Source organism: Narcine bancroftii, chromosome 8 (genome assembly GCF_036971445.1).
Source record: "Narcine bancroftii isolate sNarBan1 chromosome 8, sNarBan1.hap1, whole genome shotgun sequence".
Lineage (NCBI taxonomy): Eukaryota > Metazoa > Chordata > Chondrichthyes > Torpediniformes > Narcinidae > Narcine > Narcine bancroftii.
The window spans coordinates 174,160,590-174,185,845 of NC_091476.1; the positions used below are offsets into that span (position 1 = coordinate 174,160,590).

The following is a 25,256-nucleotide window of genomic DNA, read 5'->3' on the forward strand; positions in this document are numbered from 1 at the left end:
GAACTCAGTAAATGGGAGAGAAAATTCTTCTCGTCTTGCTTGTGAGGAGAATGAGACAGAACTGAAACAGGAAGTGGGCTGAAGCACGTCAGGAGTCAACCCAACCCTCTGCAGATTCCTTTGGTTCATTAGCACCAACATGGCGATTCTAACGTCATTCAGCATCCTCCAATCTCTCAGTTTGTTGGCCTGCATTGATGAGGATGTCACTGACACCGCTGTGCTGGGGTGGTTCAGGGGAGTCAGCCACGTGTTTGTGTGATCCTAGGGCACATGACTCTCAGTTACGTCATTGCCGATGGTTTAATTTCTGGACCAGTAACACACAGGCCAATGCTAGTGATTTACGGATGAGTTCAAATTCCACTGCTGCATCTGTGGAATTTAAATTCAGGCAGCAAAGAAAAGTAATCATAACAGAAAAATTGGGATTGTCACAATGTCCTTCTGAGGAGATCGAGCATGAACAGGTCATGAAAAGTATAATGTAGTTAACAATATGATTGCCCTCCCCAGTTGGGACTCTGAGTACTGGTGAACACAATGTGCTTGAGTTAGACAAGAATAGGAGTTGGGATGTAATGGTGAAGTTGTTCAAGATAGTGGTGAGGTTAAATTTGGAGTCTAGGGCAGTTTTGGCCATCTAATAAGAGGAAGGATATCAATAAGATTGAAAGTGCACAGAGGAGATCTACAAGGATGTTTGCAGGACTTGAACAACTGGTTTATAGGGAATGGTTAAACAGGTTAGGACTTTATTTCCTGGACCGAAGAAGAATGAAGGGAGATTTGATAAAAGTACACAAAATTATAATGGGTAAAGATAGTTTAAATGCAAACAGGGGTTTTCCACTGATTAGGGGTGATGTAAACTGGAGGACATGGGTTAAGGTTGAAAGGGGAACAGTTTAAGAAGTACATTAAGAGGAACTTCTTCACTTAGAGAGTGGTGGGAGTGTGGAATGAGCTGCCAGCTAAATTTGTAAATGCAGGCTCAATTTTGACATTTAAGAAAAATTTGGACAGGTTCATGGATGGAAGGGGTATGGAGGGATATGGTCTGGGTGCAAGTCAGTAGCATTTGACAGAATAAAAGTTTGGCACAGAATAGAAGGGCCAAAGAATCTGTTTCTGTGTTGTAGGGTCCAATAGTTCTAAGAAGAATTGCCAAAATTTCGAGCTAAAACTCTTCATCGGGAATGAGGAAAGTTCATACGGAAAGGAGAGTAAAGAGGATGGGGATTGGTGAGCCAGGCAGTGGTGGAACATGATAGACAGAGGCAGAGGAGTAGCAGATGTCTAAATTAGAGAGAGGCAAAAAAACCAAAGGGTTCAGGTGGAGGAAGATGAATGATACAGAGCAGAGGGGATGGGTAGAAAACCAAAGCTGCCAGTGTTGGAATCTGATGAGAAAGTGAGGATGGAGGAACAAGGCGAGAGCAGTTGGGATCACAGGGAGAAGGAGAGACCAGAAAAATCCAGTGGAGAGATAGGGGTTGAAGGAGGGTGAGATGGAACCAAAGAGGAGGGGTGATAACAAGAGTTATAGGGTTGATTGGGAGTGGTGGGGAAGGGTATGGAAGAAAGAGGGGGGGGGCTCATTTTACAGAAGAAAGAGGTTCTAGATTCACCAACATGGTTGGCTTTTAAAAGGCCCAGCAAGCAACGGAGTCCGATGTCAATTGGGAATGGGTAACAAACCCTGACTTTGTACAACACCCAGATCTGAAAAATGTTTCATGAAAAAAAAGATTCTTCCATTCACAGGAAGGTGAATTTTGCTGAAAATGGTATTTGTCCCATGGGATGTAACCTTGCCTTTATCTATTACAGCAGAGAAAATCCCTTAAAAGGCTTGTGACTTTGTTATTTTGGCAGCTAATAGCCTGGATGTTATAGTCAAACATCCAAAGTTTTTACAAAACAAATGTGAAGTGTGCTGTGAGTGCCATAATGTTTCTGACTCTCATGTGTGAATGAGGAAGTTCCAGTTGTCCTGACATTGCTCCCCAAGGTTTGCCTGACTGCACTGTGACACTGGAGTCCTCTTACAGTCTAGTAGAAAAGTGCAAGGTTGCAGTAATTTTCCCACCATTACATTGGAAAATTCTCCCCAACACTCTGTGATCTGTGGATTTGGAATGGACAGCATCTCCACTCATCTGAAGGGATAGGAATGGCTGCCAAAGAGCTTACTTGCTTTTTAAAAAAAAACATCTGTTTTTTGTTTTTACAATCCTTTATGTGATTTTCTGTTCTGTTAAAATTGTTAATCATTTAAAAAACTGTAATACGGTCATTTTCTTTCTTCTTAATCCTGGTCAGCATTTTTGTTGGCCAGGTTTTCTCTGCTCCTCTCTCTGAGCTGGTCTGAATACCCTGGTGTGATCCAGCACTTTGCAGCAACCTCCCATTAGGGAGATGACAGTGTCAAAGTTCTGAGAATTGGTCAATGTCAGTGTACAAGATCATCACATTGGTCAAGGGTGTCTCACACCTGACTGCAAGCTCTGGGACAATAACTTTATTATCTGCTCTTCTATCAATAACTCATGGAACTTTTGCCATTCCCAGCCAGTACCTCTGAGCTCATTTGGTCTCCAGTTGGCACCCCACTATTTAAGAAGGGAGTGAGGCAGCAGAAAGGAAATTATCGACAGGTTAGCCTGATGTCAGTGGTTGGGAAGATGTTGGAGTTGATCGACAAGCATTATACTACTGATTGCCAGTAGTTAGTGGTGTTCCACAGAGGTTGATTTTGGGGCCACTTCTTTTTATGTTTGTTAATGATTTAGATTATGGAATGAATGGCTTTGTGGCAAAGTTTTCAGATGATACAAAGGTAGTTGGAGGAGCAGATAGTGTTAAGAAAACTAGAAGGCTGTAGAAGGACTTAGACAGATTTGGAGAAGTGGCAAATGAAATACAATGTTGGAAAGTGAACCGTCATGCATTTTGGTTGAAAAATAAAATGGGAGTCCTCAGGCAGGATAACCTGAAGGTAATCTTGCATTTTTAGTCAGTGGTGAAAAAGTCAAATGCAATGCTGGCATTCATTTCAAGAGGAATAGAGCAGAGATCTGATGTTGAAGTTTTATAAGGCATTGGTGAGACCTCAGGAGCAATTATTGTGAGCAATTTTGGGCTCTTCATTTAAGAAAGGATGTGCTGACATTGGTGAGGGTTTAGGGAAGGTTCACAAGGACAATTCCAGGAATGAAAGGGTTATCATATGAGGAGGGCCTGATGGCTGTTGGCCTGCACTGCTTGGAATTTAGAAAAATGAGGGGGACCTCATTGAAACATTTCAAATGTTGAAAGGCATGGACAGAGTAGACATGAAAAGGTTGCTCCCCATGGTGGGAGAGTCCAGGTCAAGAGGGCATAACTTCAGGATTAAAGGGTGTCACTAAGGACAGAGATGCAGAGAAATTTCTTTAGCCAGAGAGTGGTGAATCTATGCAATTTGTTGCCACGCCTAGTTGCGGAGGCCAATTCATTGGGTGTATTTAAGGGAAAGATTGATAGGTTCTTGATTAGCCAGGGCAACAAAGGTTCTGGGGAGAAGGCCAGGCAGTGGGGCTGAGTGGGAAAATGGATCAGCAATTAAATTGTTCCCAATTTCTGCTCCTATGTCTTATATTATAATCATACTTGTAGGAAGATCCTTTCTCCTTTAGTGACACCAACATCACCTTCAGTCAGCAGTATGCTGAGGTGAGGATGAAGTCACTTAGTTTGCATATTAAGGACGACCTATCCTGGACCCACATCACCTCATCACTAGTTAGGAAGGCACAGCAGCGCCTACAGTTTCTAAGGAGGTTGAGGAGAGCAAGGCTACTGGCCCCCATCTTGGCACCATTTTACAGGAGCACATTTGACAGTGTCTTGTCTGGCTGCATTGTTGCATGGTATAGTAGCTGCAAAGCATCGGACCAGAAGTCAATACAGAGGATCACTAAAAGAGTCTCCCTTTATTCTATTGATGATATTCACTGGGAGCGTTGTTGAAGTATTGCTCAAAGAATTATCGAAGATTCAGACCATTCAGCACACAGTATCTCTGACCCACTAGCATCAGAAAGGGGGAAGTACAGGAGCATCAAAATTATGACTGTCAGGCTGGGAAAGAGCTTCTTCTTCCAAGCCATGAAATTAATGAACGGTATTCTGTAACCTTGCATTTCTTATAAATGAAATGAGCACATTATTTTAAAATATTTATACATATTTATTTTCTAAATTTTTGTGATACATGATTATTATATCCTGTGTATTAATTGCATATATGTGGTCCGAAGAAACACTATCTTGTCTGATTACACATGTACAGTCAACTGATAATTATCTTGAATTTGAGTGATGGCTCCTTTAAGGACTCTGCCCCATTCCCCCACATTCCAATTGCCTCCATTACCTTAATGTCTCTGTGCACAATCTGATTCTCATGCAGATATTTCAGTCCTTCCAGAATCTGCCTCGTGTAGAAAACGATGGTGGCCTCGTTGTCTTTAAGTGGGCCCCACTTGGAGTGCAGCAGAGCAGAGAGGCTCCCTGTGGACAAAGTGTCATGGGCTCCATCAGTGTCTCATCACATACCCAAAGAGAAAGACGACAGAATGTGGGTGACAGAGAGTCTGCACAATGCGATTAAAAGGTGAAACATAAGGACACAGATCTGGCACGAAGTTCTGGAAGATCACAGGTTATGGGCAAACTCAGGTGGGAAATTACACATCCAAGGAAACTTGGTTCAACAAAAGAGCACACACACACACACACAACCATCATATACGCTGGAACGAACGAACACACACACACACCCCTTACTTACAGGCACAGAGGATTCCAAAACCCAGCAGCAACAGAAATTCACCAAGACAAATGGTTACTTAAACAAAAGTTCCTTTTAATTGTCTTTAAACATGAAAACAGAGTCAATCTTTAACGTATTACTATTAACTTAACTCCCTTCTAATTCTAAGTGCACGTGTATGCAATGTGTATATGCTCAGGAAAGTTCTTTGATCCACAGTCCAATCTCACTTTCATGGGTTTTCCAAATGATAATCTCTTCTTTCAGGTCACCAGAGTTCCTCTTGTTTCCCTTATTTCAGGAGAAACACTCTAGCCAGTCCTTACAAGGACTACAAGGGTTTTGAACAGACTGAACTCAGAGCTCACAACCAGTCTTCAAAATGGGATTTTCAACAAGCCTGCCAGCTTGTGATGTTGCAGCCTTAAATGCTACTGCAGAACTCAGTGCGCTCTTTTTCTCTCTCTCTAAAAGAGAAATCCTGTTTGAACTTTTCTCTCTCTCTCTGCTTGCAAAACTACATGACCCCTCTTAGAACAGCAAACTGCAACCAGACAGATTGATGGCACTGGAGTCAGTTTCCTGAGCCTCGCCATATGTTGCTTTAAAGACAATAGTCCACAGCACCAGTCCAATTAACACCTAGTTATGAAGTCTCCATTGACAATTTTCAAAGTTTCTGCAAAGTCACCACGGACATGAAGTCTCTGCTTATGCGTAGCTCTTGCATTTCAAATGAGATGTCTTTTTGTGAAATGTTAATGTCTGTTTGCGAAGTGTCCTACACTAAACCCCCACAATCTATCTCTTTTAAAATATTTTTCTATATAATATAAAATATAATATACCCCAAAACTCAACTACATATTCACAAGAAATGTCATGCTGGAAGTAAGGGGTACACGTGCACATGATCTTCTGAAAAGAGCCACAATCCTGTTCTAAGAACTCGATTACCAGCTCTCTGTTTCAATGTGCAACCGTGTCTGCCTGTCCCGCATCGGACTTGTCAGCCACAAACGAGCCTGCAGCTGACGTGGACTTTTACCCCCTCCATAAATCTTCGTCCGCGAAGCCAAGCCAAAGAAAAAAAGATATATATATATATATATATCCCAAATGTGACTGATTGGAGGGTTGTGGGAGCAGGGAAATCAGCGGATCGGAGTGAGAAGACATTCCCCACCTGGAAGGAGAAACTGATGAGCAGTCAGAGAAGGACCCTTCAGCTGCGGACCACATCAGCCAGAGCTGTGCCTGAGGACTCAAGGTTCACAGACGCCTGTTGGTGTCTCAGATTACTGAATGCAGCACCAACAGGTAAAGGAGACTGCTGTGGCAGGCTCTGGCTTGGGTTCAGCCAAGCACTTGGAACCTGGCATTCATTTCCAGAAGAATAGAATTCAAAAACAGGGATGTGCTGTTAAGGAGCATTGTGGGCAAATTTGGGCTCCTCACTTAAGAAAGGATGTGTTGATGTAGGAGAGGGTTCAGAGGAGGTTCACAAGGATAATTCTGGAAATGAAAGGGTTATCATATGGAAAGAGTTATATCCTGATGTTGCAGACTCCAGCTCGGGGTTCAGCAGCCAAAGGCCTCACACCAGGCCACAGACGACTGTCATTTGGGGACCAGGAATCGGACCAGGATTCATGAAGGTGCAATGGCAAGCAGGACTTCGGGCAATGATTCAGAGGTTTGGAACCAGTGGTCAGGGAGATGTGACCTGGATGCAAACTCGGCTTTACTGCAGAACAACTGGCTATGTAACTATGAAAGTCACGGGGGCACCGAAGGCAGCAAGATTCATGGCATCTTGATGCTTCTAAAGGGACATTCTCCTTTACTTTTCTTTCTTGGTTTTTTAATGGTTCTGATTCAGTTGGAAAATCTTTGCCTTTGCAGAGCAAATAAAGGAAAGAATTTCATGTACGACAATAAATGAAATCTTGAGTTACACAGGAAAGTCTGTCGACGCTGTGATTGTAATCAATACACAAAAGCAATGGAGAAATTTAGCAGGTCACACAGGATAGTGACCACAGCATAGGCTGTGGGTGACTTGCAGTCGAGGACTCGTGTGGGCTGTTAGAGACTGACTTATGGGAACCAGGTATCAGAGCTGGAATTCAAGAGGGTGTTGAGGGCAAGAAGGGCTCCCAAAGTGCCTTGGGCACTGAAGGCTTCCTGATCATGCAGGAGATTTGGATCTGGAGCTCGGGTTACTGATGTGGTAGCAATTAGTGAGACATGGTTGCAGGAGGGATGTGATTGGCAGCTGAATATCCCTGGGTTTCGTTGTTTTAGGTGTGATAGAGTCGGAGGGGCAAGAGGAGGTGGGGTTGCATTGCTTGTCAGGGAAAATATTACAGCGGTGCCTAGGAAGGATAGATTAGAGGGCACATCCACGGAGGCTATTTGGGTGGAACTGAGGAGTAGGAAAGGAGAGGTTACACTTGTTGGGGTGTATTATAGACCACCCGGAGGGAACCGAGACCTAGAGGAGCAAATCTGTAGGGAGATAGTAGATATTTGTGATAAGCACAGGGTTGTAATTATGGGAGATTTTAATTTTCCACATATAGATTGGGAAACACATTCTGTGAAAGGACTGGATGGGTTAGAGTTTGTGAAATGTGGGCAAGATAGTTTTTTACAACAATATGTAGAGGTGCCGACCAGAGAAGGAGCAGTGTTAGATCTACTATTGGCAAATGGGATGGGTCAAGTGACGGAGGTTAGTGTTGGCGAGCACTTCGGGTCCAGTGATCATAATGCCATCAGCTTCAATGTCATTATGGAAAGAGAGAAGTCAGGGCCAAGGGTTGAGGTTTTTGATTGGGGAAAAGCTAGATTTGAGGAGATGCGAAAGGACTTGCAGGGTGTGCATTGGGACAATTTGTTTTATGGGCAGGATGTAGTAGAGAGATGGAAGTCTTTTAAAGATCAGATTTTGAGAGTGCAAAAGCTTTATGTTCCTGTTAGGTTAAAAGGAGGGGCAAAAGGTTGGAGAGAGCCGTGGTTTTCAAGGAATATTGGAAACTTGGTTTGAAGAAAAAGGGAGGCATACATTAGATATAAGAAGCATGGAGTTAAGGAGATGTTTGAAAGATACATTGAATGTAAGAGGAATCTTAAGAGAGGAATTAGGAAAGCTAAAAGAAGGTACGAGGAAACTATGGCAAGCAGGGTGAAAACTAATCCAAAAGAGTTCTACAAATATGTTAATGGTAAAAGGAAAGCTAGAGACAAAATTGGTCCCTTAGAGAATCAGAGCAGAAAACTGTGTGTGGAGCCTAGAGAAATGGGGGAGATATTGAACAGTTTCTTTTCTTCGGTATTCACTAAGGAGAAGGATAGTGAGAGATGTGAGATAAAAAAAAGCAAATTGGGTAAATATGTGGAATATAGAGATTACAAAAGATGTAGTTTTAGGGCTTTTGAAGAATATAAAGGTGGATAAGTCTCCGGGACCAGACGGGATCTTCCCCAGGACATTGAGAGAAGTGAAGGAGGAAATAGCAGAGGCTCTGGTGGTAATTTTCCAAATGTCATTAGATATGGGGATAGTGCCGGAGGATTGGCGCATTGCGCATGTGGTTCCGTTATTTAAAAAGGGTTCAAGGAGGAAGCCTGGCAACTATCGGCCTGTAAGTTTGACGTCTGTGGTAGGTAAATTAATGGAGAAAATTCTTAGAGATAGTACTTATAAACATCTGGATAGACAGGGTCTGATCAGGAGCATTCAACATGGATTTGTGGGAGGAAGGTCATGTTTGACCAATCTGATTGAATTTTTTGAAGAGGTGACTAGGAATGTGGATGAGGGTAGCGCAGTGGATGTTGTCTATATGGACTTCAGTAAGGCCTTCGATAAGGTACCACATGGAAGGTTAGTTAAGAAGGTGCAGTCTTTAGGTATAAATTTTGAGATAGTCAAATGGATTGAACATTGGCTGAAAGGGAGAGGCCAGAGAGTGATAGTGGATAATTGTCTGTCAGGTTGGAGGCCGGTGACCAGTGGTGTGCCTCAAGGATCTGTATTGGGCCCATTGTTGTTCGTTATATACATTAATGATGTATATATGGGGTGGTAAATTGGATTAGTAAATATGCAGACGATACTAAGATAGGTGGAATAGTGGATAATGAAGAAGGTTTTCAAGGATTGCAGAGGGATTTGGGCTGCTTAGAAAAGTGGGCTGAAAAATGGCAGATGGAATTTAATGCTGATAAGTGTGAGGTGCTTCATTTTGGTAAGAAGAATCAGAACAGGACATACGTGGTAAATGGGAGAGCAATGATGAATACAGAAGAGCAGAAAGATTTAGGAGTAACGGTACATCGTTCCCTGAAGGTAGAAACTCACATGAATAGGGTGGTGAAGAAGGCTTTTAGTATGCTGGCCTTTATCAATCATTGCATGGAATATAGGAGTTGGGAGGTGATGTTGAGATTGTATTAGACGTTGGTGCGGCCTCATTTGGAGTTCTGTGTGCAGTTCTGGTCGCCTAATTATAGGAAGGATATAAACAGAGTGGAGAGAGTGCAGAGAAGGTTTACCAGAATGTTACCTGGGTTTAAGCATCTAGAGTATAGGGAGAGATTGGACAGATTAGGTCTTTATTCTTTGGAGCGTAGAAGGTTGAGAGGGGATTTGATAGAAGTATTCAAGATTATGAAAGGGATAGACAGAGTGGATGTGGATAGACTATTTCCGTTAAGAGGAGGAAAGATTAAAACAAGAGGACATGAGTTAAGAATTAAGGGGCAGAGGTTTAGAGGTAACATGAGGGGGAACTTCTTTACTCAGAGAGTGGTAGCCGTGTGGAATGAGCTTCCGGGAGAAATAGTGGTGGCAGAGTCAATTGTATTATTTAAGAAAAGGTTGGACAGGTATATGGATGAGAAGAAGATGGAGGGTTATGGGCATTGTGCAGAGAGGTGGGACTAGAGAGGGGTGTTTGGTTCGGTGCGGACTAGAAGGGCCTAATGGCCTGTTTCCGTGCTGTAATTGTTATGTTATGTTATATATGTTATTATGTTATGGTTTGAAATGGAGTCTGTGGAGCTGCAGACACTGTGGGAGTACTGGAGATGAATCAATGGACGACTTTAAAAGGACTCTCTTTCACTTCTCTTTCTCTCATACTCTAAGGATCACTGGATGGTACTAATGGCCACTCTTTGTCGGCCTTCTGGAAGGCAGAAGACAATTTTATGTAATATTACGTGTTTTGCACTATTACATGACAATAAAAGAATCTTGACTTTCTCAAGCACTTTTGTGCTTTGCAAGTATCTTTTTTGGGGGAGCAAAAAGTGGTTGAATGGCTAACCCAGCATTTGGGAGTCAAAACAGAGTAATTGTCCAATCATGGAAATAAATGTCTTTCCACAGACTCTGCTATAAGGCTCAGAATCTTCTGTGGTGGAATTTGAAGAAGCAGAGATACATAATAACCTGCAACGTGATGCTTTCACGTGGTGCATGCTAAATTATTCACACATTGTATCCCAAAGAGCTTCTTTCTGAAAGCAGAACTCACCTCCTGGGACCTCCTCCATGAAAATTTTGATGAAGCCGTCTTGACTGACCGATCCCAGGTACTGGACAATATTCCGGTGCTTCAAGCGCTTGTGAAGAGCAATTTCTTCATGAAGAGGTTGTGAGTATCTGAGAAGGCAGTAGGAGAGAGTCAAGACTTAAAAGGAGGACAAGAATGGACCCAGGAGTGTACGGTGACAATGCAAGAGGCAGAATCTATTACTTCATAATGTGGTAAATTGGATCAGCAAATCCTCTAAGATTGGGGGTGTCATAGGCAGTGAAAAAGGCCTTCAAAGCTTGTAGCGGGATCTGAACCAGCTGGAAAAATGGGCTGCAAAATGACAGATTGTATTTAATATGGACACATGTAAGGTTTTGCACGTTGGGAGGACAAACCAGGGTAGGACTTGCACAGTAAATGGTGGAAATTGGCCGAGCAGCACTTTGGATACAGTGACCAAAATTCTGTAAGTTTCTAAGTAGTTATGGAATGGGAATAAGGTTTGTCCTTAAGTTAAGGTCTTAAATTGGGGAAAGGCTTAAGAGAGGACCTGGTGAAAGTAAATTACGGGCAGATGCTGATGAGTAAAATAATCCATGTCCTTTAACAGAGAGTTAACAGGAACAGCACTGAAGCCGAATTGAATTGCTTATTGCCAGGTGTACCAAGATACAGTGAAAAGCAAATAATTAAACAAAGTGCAGGGTGTAGTATTACCTCAAGTCAGAGTGCAGGGTATCGTGTAGCTCAGACAGAGTGCAGGATATACAGAAAAGCACAGTTAAGGCATCAGGTTTTTACAATAGGTGGTCCATTCAAAAGTCAAATAATAGCTGGAACTGTCCTTGAATCTGGAGGCTTGTGTTTTGAAGCTTGTGTTTCTTTCACCTGATGGGAGGGGGAGAAGAGAGTGTGGAAAGGGATGGGCGTTTTAACAATTTGGCAACTTTTTGTGTCGGCAAATGAAGACCTTAACTTTAAGACCCCTTTCCATAGTTGAAGTCAATAGAGAGGAGGTTGGTTTAAGCAATGGCCTGAGGTGTGTTCACAACTCTCTGTAGTTTCTTGTGGTCTTGACAAGAGCAGTTCATCAGGATTCATCAGGACAGGATAGTTGCAATAGTATATCTATAAAATTGGGTACGAGGCGTTGAGGACATGTTGAATTTCCTTAAGCTTCTGAGTCATTGGTGAGCTTTCTTGGCCGTGGAGTCAACATGCTTAGAATAGGACAGGGTGTCAGTAGTAGTCACTCCTCCACAATCTCCACCTTAGCATATTTGAGGTAGACAGGGACATGTGTCACCCACCTCCCTTATCCTGAAGTCAATAATCAGCTCCTTCTCTTTCCTGACAATGATGTCCTGACTAGAGAAGATTGATGTATTTTTGGAAGTCAAATAGGGGTAGAACACATGCAATAATTGGGACTGGGGAATACTGATGAACAGAGAGACCAATGGGTCCAAGTCCATCATCTCCTGAAAGTAGTGAAAAAGACGTGCCCGCATGGTTGCTTTTATAGGTCAGGGCAAAAATATCAGGAATTGGAACACTATGTTGCAACTTTACAAGACCTGGGTAAGGCCGCCATTGGAGCATTATGAGCAGTTCTGGTCACCATGCTGTAGGAAGGATGTGGTTGCACTGGAAAAAGTCTAGAGGAGATTCATCAGGATACTGTCTGGATTGGAGGACTTTTATAAAGAGGGAATTAGATATAGTGGCCTTGTTTTCCCTGAAGTGAAGGAGGTTGAGGGTTGATGGTGGAAGTTATGACAGGCATGGATGGGGTAGATAATCAAACTTCCTTTCCCATGGTAGGGGTATCAAAAACAAGAAGGCATAAGTTTAAAGATGAAACAAGAAATTTAAAGGGTTTTTTGAGGGTTATGTTTTTCCTTTTATGAAGAGTAGTTAATTCCTGGACTGAGCTCTCAAAGGAGGTAGGAGAAAAAGATACACCTACTACATTCAAGAGGTATTTAGACAGCCACTTAAATTAGCACAGCAGAGTAAGATACAGAAGACGTGGATGTAGTGGCCTGGTTTGTGTGCCGTATGACTCCATGAACTTTCGTTCTTCTTCTGTTATTTGTATGGCCCCAGCCTGCTACATCTCTCCTCAAAGGATAATTTGCCACCCCAGGAACCATCTACCCAGCACCTTCTATGTTGCTCACAAATAAAGGTCATCCACAATTCAATGTCCCCTCAAACTACGGCCCCTTCACCAACATTCCTTCCTTCTCCAAAGTTCCATCTGTTATGTCATTAATCCAAGCCACATGTTAGAAGTTCTCCATTGAAATGTCCATCCCACCTCAACACTTCATCTCCTTATCTCCAGGAATTCTTCCAGTTGCCCAGACATTGAGATCTTGGGCTTCCTCTAATCTACCCTATTTTTTTTAAATGTGGAGATACAGCATGGTAACAGGCCCTTCTGGCCCATGAGCCTGTGCCGCCCAAATACATCGTTATTAATCTTCTAAGTCTTTGGGACATGAGAGGAAACCATTGGAAATCCATATGGACATGGGGAGAACCTACAAACTCCTTACATACAGTGGTGGATTTGGACCCAGGCCCGCTGGTGCTGAAATAGCAGTGCACTAACCATTACACTAACCTCAGTTTTGCCATCCCTACACTAAATCTCTGTTCATCTTTCTAATACTTAATTCAACCTACTTCCCACTGAGCCTCTGCCCATCCACCTCTCACCTGCCACCCATTCTTTCCTTATAGAGTCGGAATTTGTTTCCAAAGAATGCTGCAAACATTGTGGAGTGGGTAATGACATTAAAGGTGCTATCCAAATGCAACTTGTTCTTGGATTGAAGTGCCTGGCTGCCCCAGTGCCAAGGCAATGGTGTTGGCAATCACCTGTTGTCCCTTTCTGGAATCTCTTTGATTGCAATGCGGACTTGGTTGCTGAGGTCGCGGCCTGCATACACCACACCGTACGTGCCCTTCCCGAGGATCAGACGTTCTCCGTTCTCCATGTATTCATAGCTGAACTGTGCAGGAAGCAGAAAAGGCTCATTTACATGCAGTCTTTCACAACCACTGTGCAGCCAACGAAGTACCTCTGTGGGATAACAGCCGTCATTCCTGACATAGCAAAATCCCAGAGCAGCAAAGTGGGATAAAGTCTTCCTGCAGCCAAAACTATATACCTCAACTTCAGTCCAATCAAAGTTTCATGTCCTCTGCAGACAGGATTGCTTTTAATTTTAGAGCCAAGTAGATCTGCAATATCTGATAATGTTTTCAGTGACTCCACTTATGAGATAAACATTAGTGTCATTAGAGAGAATTCACCTTCTCTCTTTCAAAGCAGTGGCATGGGATTTGTTTTGACCAGTAGAGTGGGTCTCAATTTAATACCTCGTCTGAAAGACAACACTTCTGTCACTCAAGCTTTCAGTTCTGCGTTGGAGAATTAGCTGAGTTTACACACTCTCATCTCTGAAGTCAACCTGGTGAACCTCCACAATCAGTTTATCCTTTCTGAAGTCAGGTGACCTGAACTGTAGATGCTTGTCTCTGAAATGGAACTTAAACACATAGCCACAAATGAAAGAACTAAACCTTTTCCAACACCACTGAAGCAGGTTCATTATTTGTCCACTTCCATCAGCTGTGTTCAAAGTTATGGTGTTCTACTGGGATTTCATTGCCACCCTCCACTTCTATCACACATCCCCTTCTCTTCACCTTCTGAGCAGACCTGCCCACCATGAGCCATACAATTCCTTATAGGAGCTTCCGAGATCGATTCCCAGGTGTCAGTGACTGCTGACAAGATATCACCTCTCTGCCTCTCTCCCCTCAATTAATGTGCCCGAAAACCCAACTCCTTAGCTCAGCTTCCAGCGGCTTGTTATCATGTTTTCCTGTGGACTATCTACTAAAATTGTTATCCACCCCTAAATTACCATTGTTTTTGCTCCATTCTCATGGTGGAACTCTGAACTGTACAAATGATTTCTAACTTAAAAGTCTTAAAATATTGACAGCACAAATCCCTGATCATTCTATAAGGCATTGAAGTGCATTATGTGGCCACTATGTCTCATTCACCTCTAATGGCTCTTCTGTCAGTCTCACCCGATCATCTGTGGTCAACTTGGGTACCTCCGTGAAAGAATTCAGTAACTCACAGAATCTGGCAGAGAACAAACACATGTCAACACAGGGAAACACAAAGACTACACATGCTGGAATCTTGAGCAAACAAAGAATTGCTGGAGGAACTCAGCAGATCAGACAGTGTCCATAGATGGAAATGGTCACCCAACAGTCTGGGTCAGGACCTTTTACAAGACTATCAGAATAGGTGCAATAAAGGGGGAAAGAAGCTTGGGGAGGTGATAGAATATAAGACAGAAAGTGTGCGAGGTGGAAAGACAGATGGAAGTAGAGATCATTAGGAAGGGGAGAAGGGTAAGAAGATGAGAGAGAACCAAAAATTAGTCGTCATCTTTGTTTGTCATTCATACCATAACTACTAATGCAATACACAGTAAAGACAAGAGAGCGTTTCTCCAGGACCATGAAGCAGATTTACATAAATAGGAGTTAAATATTAGTCGTAATGCAATAAAACTCCATGATATCCTAGTTTTTGGAATTGAGGAGCCCGATGGCTTGGGGGAAAAACTGTTGCACAATCTGGACGTGTTGACCCGAGCGCTATAGTACCTCCTTCCAGATGGCAGAAGGAAGAAAAGTTTACATGAGGGATGTGAGAAGTCTTTCACAATGTTATTCGTCTTCCAAATGCATCGTGTGCTTGTAGATGTCCGTCACGGTAGGAAGAGAGACCCAAATGATCTTCTCCACGGACTCCACTAACCTCTGCAGGATTTAACAGTCTGAGGTGGTACAGTTTCCAAACCAGGTAGAGATACAGTTGCATAGGATGGTCTCAATACATCCTCTGTAGAATGCAGTGATGATGGAGGGTGGAAGATGCAGCTTTTACAGGTAGTAGAGGTACTGCTGGGCTTTCTTGGCTATGGAGTTTGTGTTGAGGGACAAGGTGAGTTTCTCTGCTAAGTACATACCAAGGAACTTGATGCTCTTGACGACATCAATGATAGAGCTGTCAATGGTCAGTGGAGAGAGATCCTCACCGGGCCCTCCTAAAGTCGATAACCATCTCTTTGGTTTTATTAACATTCCAATGCAGGTTCTTGGCTCTGCACCAGTCCATTAGCTACTGCACCGCATTTCTACATGCAACTCATCATTCTTGTACAATGGTAGATAAAGAAGAGATATTAACAGTGAAATGAGATGTGGGTGAGGGTTACCTACAGTAACATTAGAGAAATCAATGTTTATGTCATTAGTTTAAGACTGTTAGAAGGAATATGATGTGTTGTTCCTCAAGTTTACCTCGAATGTCTCGCCGACAATGGAGGAGACCAAGGACAGACGTGTCACTGTAGGAACAAATGGGGGAGTTACAATGTTAGGGGGGTGGGGCTACAGGAAGCTCAGGGTTAGATTTTATGGGAAATGGTCACTCCATCGGTGTTTGGTCTCACCGACGTAGAGGAGGCCACACTTTCAAAACTGCAGATGCTGGAACTTTGAGTGAACAAAGAGAAGCTGGAGGGGCTCAGTGGGTCAGGGTGTCATGCTGCCTGACCTGATAAGACCCCCCTCCCTCTAGCTTCTACTGGTTCACATCAACGCAAGGTCATCAGCATCAAAAGAGGTGCCCCCAGTGCAGGATTCCAGCTCAGTGATGAGAGCCATGTATTGAAGCAGCAGTGGTCCTAAAAATAAACTTATTCAATATAAATTATTTAAAAAGAAAAGAGTTTGGAGTCTTTTCATATTCTTAGCATCATATCCATATTTTCTACACTGTACATTGATATAACCGTTCTCTATTTAGCACCATTGTCACTGCTGTGGTCCTTTGTAGTTACTTCCCTCCCACTCCCATTGTTTGAGGGGCAGGCCCCTCAATGCCTGGTAATGGGAGGACTCTAGAATATCATCCCTCCCCACTGCGCCCTCACGTTGGCTGCACCAAGCCTCTGTGCATCCTTCAGCGTGTACTCCTGCAATCTGGAATGTGCCAGTTGACAGCATTACAGCATTCCTTCACTGACATCCAGGGTGCTGGAAGACCAACAAGTTTTGGGAAGGCCAAAGGGAATTTTCCACCAAGATGAAGATCTGGAAGCATCTCTGGATGCCTCTGCATGCGTCCCCTGGAGCAGCCGTAAATCATAGAGGTTACTGGGGATTAACCGCGACAAGGACAATTATTGGAAGTGTTTAAAGAATTTTTTCTTTCTTTTTCTTTGGCTTGGCTTCACGGACGAAGATTTATGGAGGGGTAACGTCCACGTCAGCTGCAGGCTCGTTTGTGGCTGACAAGTCCGATGCGGGACAGGCAGACACGGTTGCAGCGGTTGCAAGGGGAAATTGGTTGGTTGGGGTTGGGTGTTGGATTTTTCCTCCTTTGTCTTTTGTCAGTGAGGTGGGCTCTGCGGTCTTCCGCAAAGGAGGTTGCTGCCCGCCGAACTGTGAGGTGCCAAGATGCACGGTTGGAGGCGATATCAGCCCACTGGCGGTGGTCAATGTGGCAGGCACCAAGAGATTTCTTTAGGCAGTCCTTGTATCTCTTCTTTGGTGCACCTCTGTCTCAGTGGCCAGTGGAGAGCTCGCCATATAACACGATCTTGGGAAGGCGATGGTCCTCCATTCTGGAGACGTGACCTACCCAGCGCAATTGGATCTTCAGCAGCGTGGATTCGATGCTGTCAGTCTCTGCCATCCCGAGTACTTCGATGTTGGAGATGAAGTCGCTCCAATGAATGTTGAGGATGGAGCGGAGACAACGCTGGTGGAAGCGTTCTAGGAGCCGTAGGTGATGCCGGTAGAGGACCCATGATTCGGAGCCAAACAGGAGCGTGGGTATGACAACGGCTCTGTATACGTTAATCTTTGTGAGGTTTTTCAGTTGGTTGTTTTTCCAGACTCTTTTGTGTAGTCTTCCAAAGGCGCTATTTGCCTTGGCGAGTCTGTTGTCTATTTCGTTGTCGATCCTTGCATCCGATGAAATGGTGCAGCCGAGATAGGTAAACTGGTTGACCGATTTGAGTTTTGTGTGCCCGATGGAGATGTAGGGGTGCTGGTAGTCATGGTGGAGAGCTGGCTGATGGAGGTTTTCTTCAGGCTGACTTCCAGGCCAAACATTTTGGCAGTTTCCACAAAACTGGACGTCAAGCGCTGAAGAGCTGGCTCTGAATGAGCAACTAAAGCGGCATCGTCTGCAAAGAGTAGTTCACAGACAAGTTGCACTTGTGTCTTGGTGTGAGCTTGCAGGCGCCTCAGATTGAAGAGACTGCCATCCGTGCGGTACCGGATGTAAACAAAACAAAGGACTCTACATCACCTTTGTTGACCTCACCAAAGCCTTCGACACCGTGAGTAGGAAAGGGCTTTGGAAAATACTAGAGCGCCTAGGATGCCCCCCAAAGTTCCTCAACATGGATATCCAACTGCACGAAAACCAACAAGGTCGGGTCAGATACAGCAATGTGCTCTCTGAACCCTTCTCCATTAACAATGGGGTGAAGCAAGGCAGCGTTCTCGCACCAAGCCTCTTTTCAATCTTCTTCAGCATGATGCTGAACCAAGCCATGAAAGACCTCAACAATGAAGACACTGTTTAAAGAATAGTTATATGTCATACTGCTAATTCACAAAAATATCACACATTTAGGTCTGCCTCAGGCACGACAAACATAAGTGGTTATAGGATATTATTCAGTATACACCTTGGCCATCACAGTGAACAGGATGGAAAATTTCAGACAATTAAAAAATAAAATTCTCATCTTAAATTTAGTTGGTAATAAAAGGGTTGCTTGATGGCTATTTAAGTGGCAAAAGATTGAAGCGTGCTATTGTGCAATGAGAACTTGTACATAAATCGCAAAAGGTTGATTTGCAGGTCCAGCAGGTAATCAAAAAGGCAAATGGGATGTTGGCCTATGGTGCAAGAGGGATTGAGGTACATGCTACTGGTAAGGCTGCACCTAGAGAACTGTGTGCAGTTCTGGTCCCCTCACGTGAGAAAAGATGTTCCATCTCTGGAGGTAATGCCTCCAGGTTGATTCCAGAAGTGGGGGTGTTAGATTCTGAGAAAGATCGAGTAGCCTGGGACTGTACTCCCTGGGGTTTAGAAGTAGGAGGGGAGATCTTATATAAAGGTACACAGTTATGAAAGGAATAGACAAGACAGAAACAGGGAAATCAGGTAAGGCTAGACCATGGAAATAAACTCAAGATTCAAGAGAGTAGATTTACAACAGAAATGAAGAAAAACTGCTTCTTCGAGAGAGAGTAGTGGACCTGTGGAATTCTCTCCCAAGGCCAGATCAGCCATGATCAATAAGGTCCTCCCATCCTTCTAAACACTAATGATCACAGTCCCAGATACTCTATATCCCCTCATCAGTTAACCCCCCCCTTATTTCCAGAATTGACAGGTACATCCTTTCTCACCTAACGAGACCAGAAATGCACGCAGTGCTCCAGGTGCGGCCCCACCAGTACCTTGTACAGTTGCAGCAGATCCTCCCTGCTCTTAAATTTGAAAACTGTAGCAGTAAAGGTCAACCTCACATTTACCTTCTTAATTACCTGCTGGGCATGTACCTTTTGCGATTCTTGTGATCTCTCTGCCGAACTGAATGCTGCAGTTTTTCAGGATGCCTACAGCTAGTGCAGCTCTGACATGAAGTGACCAACTCTGTCAGTTCACTGATGCTCAGTAGGCAGTGCAGGCCCCCCCTGCCGTCATCTCCTAATACGTGCCTCTGACATCTTGGAACCCTGCCCTCCTGTAAACAAAGACATCTGTGGCATTTCTTTGAGATTCTCACTGTCCTGTCAGAAATAAAAGCAACCAGCACCCACTAACAGATCAGAGGCTTGTTTTTTTTTCCCCCCACAAAGAATATTAGAGATCTGGCACTCTTTGCATCGAAAAGATGTGCCTTCAATACTGAGATTACTACACTAGTGGTGGGTAAGAGAACAAAAGAGAGAGAATGGAGACTCAGATCAGACAAGTTCAAACTGAAGGATGAAACTTTACCAAGGAGTAATAAGATCTTCCCCTGTTCCATGATTCATCCTCCGTTTACAACTACAGTTTCAGCTGCAGTGCTGCAGATGGACTACAGGCAGCAGTGTGATCTTTTGCAACAAGCAACAACCTAGTTAATTGTCAAATGCCTGAGATATTTCTGAATGGTGATAAAATGAAAGCTGCTTGCTGATAAATGGTTGTTCCTTTTATTGGCAACGATCTATTGAAATCTAGAACACCACACATATCAAGTTGTAAATTATAGAACACGACAGCCCAGAAACAGGCTCTTCAGCTCTTCCAGTCTGTGCTGAATAATTCCCACAGTCTGCCTATTCCCATAGACCTGCACCCAGACCATAGCTGCCCATTCCCACCCATCTACGTGCCTGTCTAAAATTTTTTTAAGTGTCAAAATTGAGCCCCCATTCACCACTTCAGCTGTCAGCTCGTTCCACACTCCACTGTGTGAAGAAGTTCACCCTAATGTTCCCTTAAAACATTTCCCCTTTCACCATGTCCTCTAGTTTTTTTATTTCTTCTACTCTTCCAATTTAATTCACATCTTGGGTGCCACACACTCATGAAGAGGCTTATTCATTGACAAAAAAAAATACGGTCAAAATAGTTCAAACAACCAGTTATTGGCTTAGTGAAGGCATCTGAAATCTGGTCGAAGAATCAAGGTCAGACACAAGTAGAGTAATTCAGGACCACTGGAGTGGGACAGTGGAGTGAAGGTGACTTTTGCTCCATTTGGGAGATAGAATGCTGATCGTGCAGTTCAAAATGGCCTGATGTTTCTGGTGGGTTGAGGCCCAGAGTGTTGAAACAGTAATCCAGAAGTAAAGCAGGATCAGAACCAGATGGCATCTTTATGGAGATACCCGCAGGCAAATTTGGTGATGGAAAATATATTGTTTCATAAGTTCCCTAGAGTAATGAACGTGAACAGATTGGTTTAATAAAAAGCAGAAAACACTGGCAATACTCAGCATCATTCTGATAGACACATTGGCCTCAAATGTTAACTTTGATTCTCTCTTTCTCTCTCCCCACAGCTGCTGACTGTCCTAATGAACAGTACTGAATTTTATTTAGAATTTCCTATAGATATTTGCACTTCAACTGGAAAAACAAGTTTGCAGTGAGGTTCACTTCTTCCCAGTGCTTAATTGGAAGAAATTGTGTTCCAGCTAATAACTGAAGAGAAACTAACAAAAACACAAAAATCCTGGAGGAACTCAGCAGATCACACAGCACCCATAGGAGATGAAGATATAAGGTGAACATTTTGGGCCTAATCGAAGGTATGAGCAAAAAGCAGACAGATGATCTATGGACTTTGCAAGACCTGCTGAGACCTTCCAGCATTTTTGTATTTTTACTACAACTTTTTGCAACTTTTGAGTTTCACTTGGTGTTTCTCTACACTTATTGTAAGCTTATTTGTTTCACTGCAATTATTAGCTAAGACAATTTTTTTCCAATTATACACTGAAGACTAAAGTTAGTTATTGTCATAAAATGTGTGGAGGGACGGAACTGGACATATTGATATACACAATTTGGCACCAGATGTTTTTGGCCAATAAAACAAGACTTTTGTAGCCCCTCAGACATTTTGGTGCGCGCATTTGGCGAGGACGTTAATTTATTATAACTTTCACTAAATATAATAAATATTAAGCATTGATTAAAATTGTTTTTTGACAGTTGGAATGGAGGGGAGCAGGCAGCAGAGGAGGACTGGGAGCAGAGAGTGATCAGGGATCATGAGGGGATCGGTGTCTGATCCCTAGCCCCGGGACAACCTGCCTCTGCTACCCTGAAAGGGCTCGGCAACAGGTTCCCTCCCACCGCCTGCTGCCACCACTTACCACCAAGTGCGGGTAAGCCTCCCGTGTCTGTAGCACTGTGTTGGTCGGCAGAATGTGGTAGAGAGACAGCTGCTGTCCCAGTGCAGGGTCCCGTACAATAGCCTGTAGTGCCACTCCTCACTTCATAGAAAATATAATAAGTGAATAGATTGTGGTAGCCTTACTGTTAGTACCAAAATGTCCAGCACTAAACTGTGGGTGGCAAAATGTCTGGTGCAAAATTGTGGGCGGCAAAATGTCTGGTGCCAAATTGTGGGTGGCAAAATGTCCGGTGGCAGATTGTGGGCACCAAAATGTCTGGTGCCAAATTGACAATGCCAAAATGTGAGTGCCCAAATGTCCTAGACACATGGAGGGATGGGAAGAAGTATGAAAGGAAAAGAAGGGTTGTGTTTGATCTGTGCTTCAATGCACAGACCAGCAGGAGGAGGAGCTGAGGGTAGACCAGGGAAGATGACAGTCAATTTTACCTTTTGCAATGCAGTTCTGTTGGAAAGTAGAGCTGAAAGTCATCCGAGTTGTGCAAGACGTACAGGAAACAACAACGCTCATTGCACTTTGAGACACTGGAAAAGAAGAGATATCACAGCTCTTGAACTGTACTGGCAGATTATCTCAACTACCACCATGCAAGTCAGCCTGAAGGAAGGCTGGGACATTCTAGTGGTTTCAGGTTGACAACTTATTAGGCATTCACTCTTCTTGGGCTCCAGAAGAAATCAAATAATGACCATCTTCTCCCCTTGCATGTTCAACATCAACCCTTTAATTCTGCATCAAAATACTGATAGGATGAAGATGCAATTTAAAGTAAGTGTTACTCACAAGGAGTTTACTCCTCGAGTAATAACTGGCTTCTCATGTTTAGCTTTTCAAATACTCTCGCTTTTATCTCTCATTCAAGGTCAAAATACAATCACACTCCTTTGCAAACGTTTGGATCTTTTCCAGATCCAACTAATTAATGATTGCAATGATTAATCATTACCTTCCAGATATTCCTGCAAGCAATTCCAAGTAAAGAGGTCTTGGAGTAAATTAAAAATTGTGTGCTTTTATTCCACTATTTTGGAAAATGCTCATTAGGTATAATGTTTTGAAAGTGGGCTCTTTGAAGGGGAAGGTTGTGGAGATCAGTAGCTCTGTGATGAGACCATAAGGACAAGTTTAAGCAGGTTGGCAATCCTACCTCCTGTATATACTGCAATGCCTACGGCCTCGTTGCAACAACAAAACCTTCGATTTCTATCACAATTTCTTGGCACATCCCAAGGGATTTCACAGGTCCATTATCAAATGTCAGGCCAAACCAGATGGAGAGGCATGAGGGCAGGCGATCAAGTTTCCCCCTCAGTAGTTCTTAAGGAGCAGATAAAGGAATTAGAGACATAGAGGGAGGGAGGGAATTGCTTAGGATCATACCGGCTGTAGGCTTGGCTGCTCATGGTGAACTAAATAAAACTTACTCAGAATTAGAGCATATATACATTGAAAAAAAAACATTTGGACAGGTACACAGAAAAGAAAGGTTTAGAGGATATGGCCCAAATGCAGCCATTTAGGGATTATTTTCGGACAGGTTGGACCAAAGGGCCTGTTTCCATGCAAAATCACTCAATGCATCTGAGAAGGTTAAAGGCAGGAGATCACAGAGAAACGAAATATTAATTGAAATATTTATCAAGATAGAGTGAAACAAATTGTTATTTTTTTGCTCTCCAAACAAGTCAATTGAGGTAGAAGTTAAGGAAGGCAGGAATTTTAACATCATGGGTGTGGTCTAGCTGAGAGTCAGTGGGTGCTTTCAACCTGCCTTGTAAAATGGGGTTAACCAGGCAATTTGCCTGGTTAGCGCCCCACTCACAAAGCAGCTTGAAAGGGTCCAATCCGGTCACCGTCGTCCAAAGTCAACTGGGTCCCTGCCCTACCTCAGAGGTAGTCAGGGAACCCAGTTAGACTTACCCAGGACGCGTCAACTGGCGGCTTGAACAGCAAAATGGCCGACCCGGTTACTCCTGTGGCATCACAGGGAAACCTTGGTTGAAGTGTCTGCAGTAATCGGGGGAGAGAGGGGTCACTGCCAGGGCCCAGGGTGGAGAAGGTGGGGGGGGGGGGGGGTGGGGTGGAAGAGATCGCTGTCACGAGGGGAAGAGACGAGGGCCACAATCGGGGGGAATGAGGTCACTGCCATGGGGGTAGAGGTCGATGTCGTGGGGGGGGTGGGGGAGGTGCCACAATCAGAATGAAAGGGGTCGCTGCCGCGTGGGTAGAGGGGTCAGCTGCTGCGGGGTGGGGGGGGGGGAAGCGCGATTGACGGTGGGAGGGAGAGTGACAGCTGGTGGAGGGGGGACGGGGGAAACTAGTTTGCATGACGCATCACTTACCACATCATCGTTGGGGCAGGATCCCTCTTAAATTGCTGAGTTGGTGATTTACTGGGGCTATCCCCCCTCAGCTTAAAAGGTGTTGGAGGCACCCTTACCCCACTATTCGCACCTGGGTCCCTGGAGGGCTATCCAGGTGCTGCAGCTTAAAAGCACCTAGTGAAAGCCAGCAAGCACTGGGGTGGTGGGGAGAGTAGAATTTGGTGTTAGAATTGTAGAGTCCATGGAGAGCAGAATGAGGGAGGGTGGCCAGGAGTGTGTTGGGATAGTCTCGACAATGACAAAACACTAAAAAGTCCATGCCAGTCACACCACATCAGTTCCTTCACCTTACCTCACACCACGGATGGATGCTGCACTGAAGGTCCATGTGTGGATTCCATTCTGTTAATAAAGCAAACTTATCAGTGGCTCTACTTACACAGACTAAATAAGATCAAACATTCAACCCCACCATTACATACAGTGAATAATTGGAAAAGACTGTTAAAATGGACTTTTACATTATTATAACAAACTTTCAAAAAGTGTTGAGGGGGTGTGGGGAGGAGGAGGGGGGAGTCAGGATATGGAAATACTCTGGATAAGTGGGTAGTTCCATCACAGCCTTGCAAAGGTATGATGAGCCAAATGTTATTAAAGTCAACCAATAAATACTTAAATACAGACAGTGCAATAACAAAGGTGCAAGGGGCAGCATTATAACCAGGGAATATTTATTAACTATCCATTTTTGTGTTTATTATCTCTTAATTTAAGCTTTGCTCAGATAGATATTTTTTTCTTTGTGAAGTATCTGCTTGGCTGCAGCAAGGATTTCAGTTCCTACATCTATTGCACAATGCATATCACAATAAATTTATTTATGAAATATTTCTGTGAAATAATTATTGTGGTCATGTAAAGATTTTCATTGTCAGAGTTGTTTCTTAGTGATATGTTGGTCATAAAACAGGCCCTTCAGCTCATTGAGCCATGGGCCACCCAGTTACACTGATGCTACATTAATCTCAGTTTAGACATTTCCCCCACAGCTTGGACACCATCCCTGAAGGGAAGTGGACAACAACGTTTCAGATCAGGTCCTTTTTACACAGAGGTCCCAGCATCAGCAGATTCTTGGGTTTAAGGTGAAGCCTGGAGCTCTGCATACATCATGGCAGTAAAATTTGACGGTCTAGTGACTGATTCCCCAGAACTCCAAATGGTTCCACCACGTTCATCATCCAGCGTGTGGGCTAGGGGCTGGAGATGAAGTGGGATGTAGAGCCGGGGCAAGATCCTGAACACTGGAGAATGGGCAAGTTTGCAGCTGGAGCAAGTTATTTTGACAAACTGAAAACATACTGCTGAAATTAATCAGGTTCTATTTCCTATTTCCCTTAAACTCACTGTGGCTCATCAACTCACTCGTAGAGAGAAAAAAATGAAATAAAGGTGTCTTTGAGGTATGAGTAGGAGAACCATCCGATCATGCAAAAAAGCTGC

General features: G+C 43.7%; 1 protein-coding gene across 3 annotated transcripts in view; it reads right to left on the reverse strand.

Moving 5' to 3' along the window:
- LOC138741584 (mitogen-activated protein kinase kinase kinase 5) overlaps positions 1–25,256 on the reverse strand; it is a 202,778-nt gene that overhangs the window by 93,579 nt on the left and 83,943 nt on the right. For all 3 annotated transcript variants that reach the window (XM_069895866.1, XM_069895865.1, XM_069895867.1), the window contains exons 12-17: positions 24,103–24,152; positions 21,855–21,950; positions 14,461–14,545; positions 13,261–13,394; positions 10,369–10,496; positions 4,421–4,557 (exon numbers count right to left, since the gene is read on the reverse strand). In XM_069895866.1, the coding sequence (XP_069751967.1) occupies positions 4,421–4,557; positions 10,369–10,496; positions 13,261–13,394; positions 14,461–14,545; positions 21,855–21,950; positions 24,103–24,152 (630 nt within the window). The remainder of the gene's footprint in view (positions 1–4,420; positions 4,558–10,368; positions 10,497–13,260; positions 13,395–14,460; positions 14,546–21,854; positions 21,951–24,102; positions 24,153–25,256) is intronic.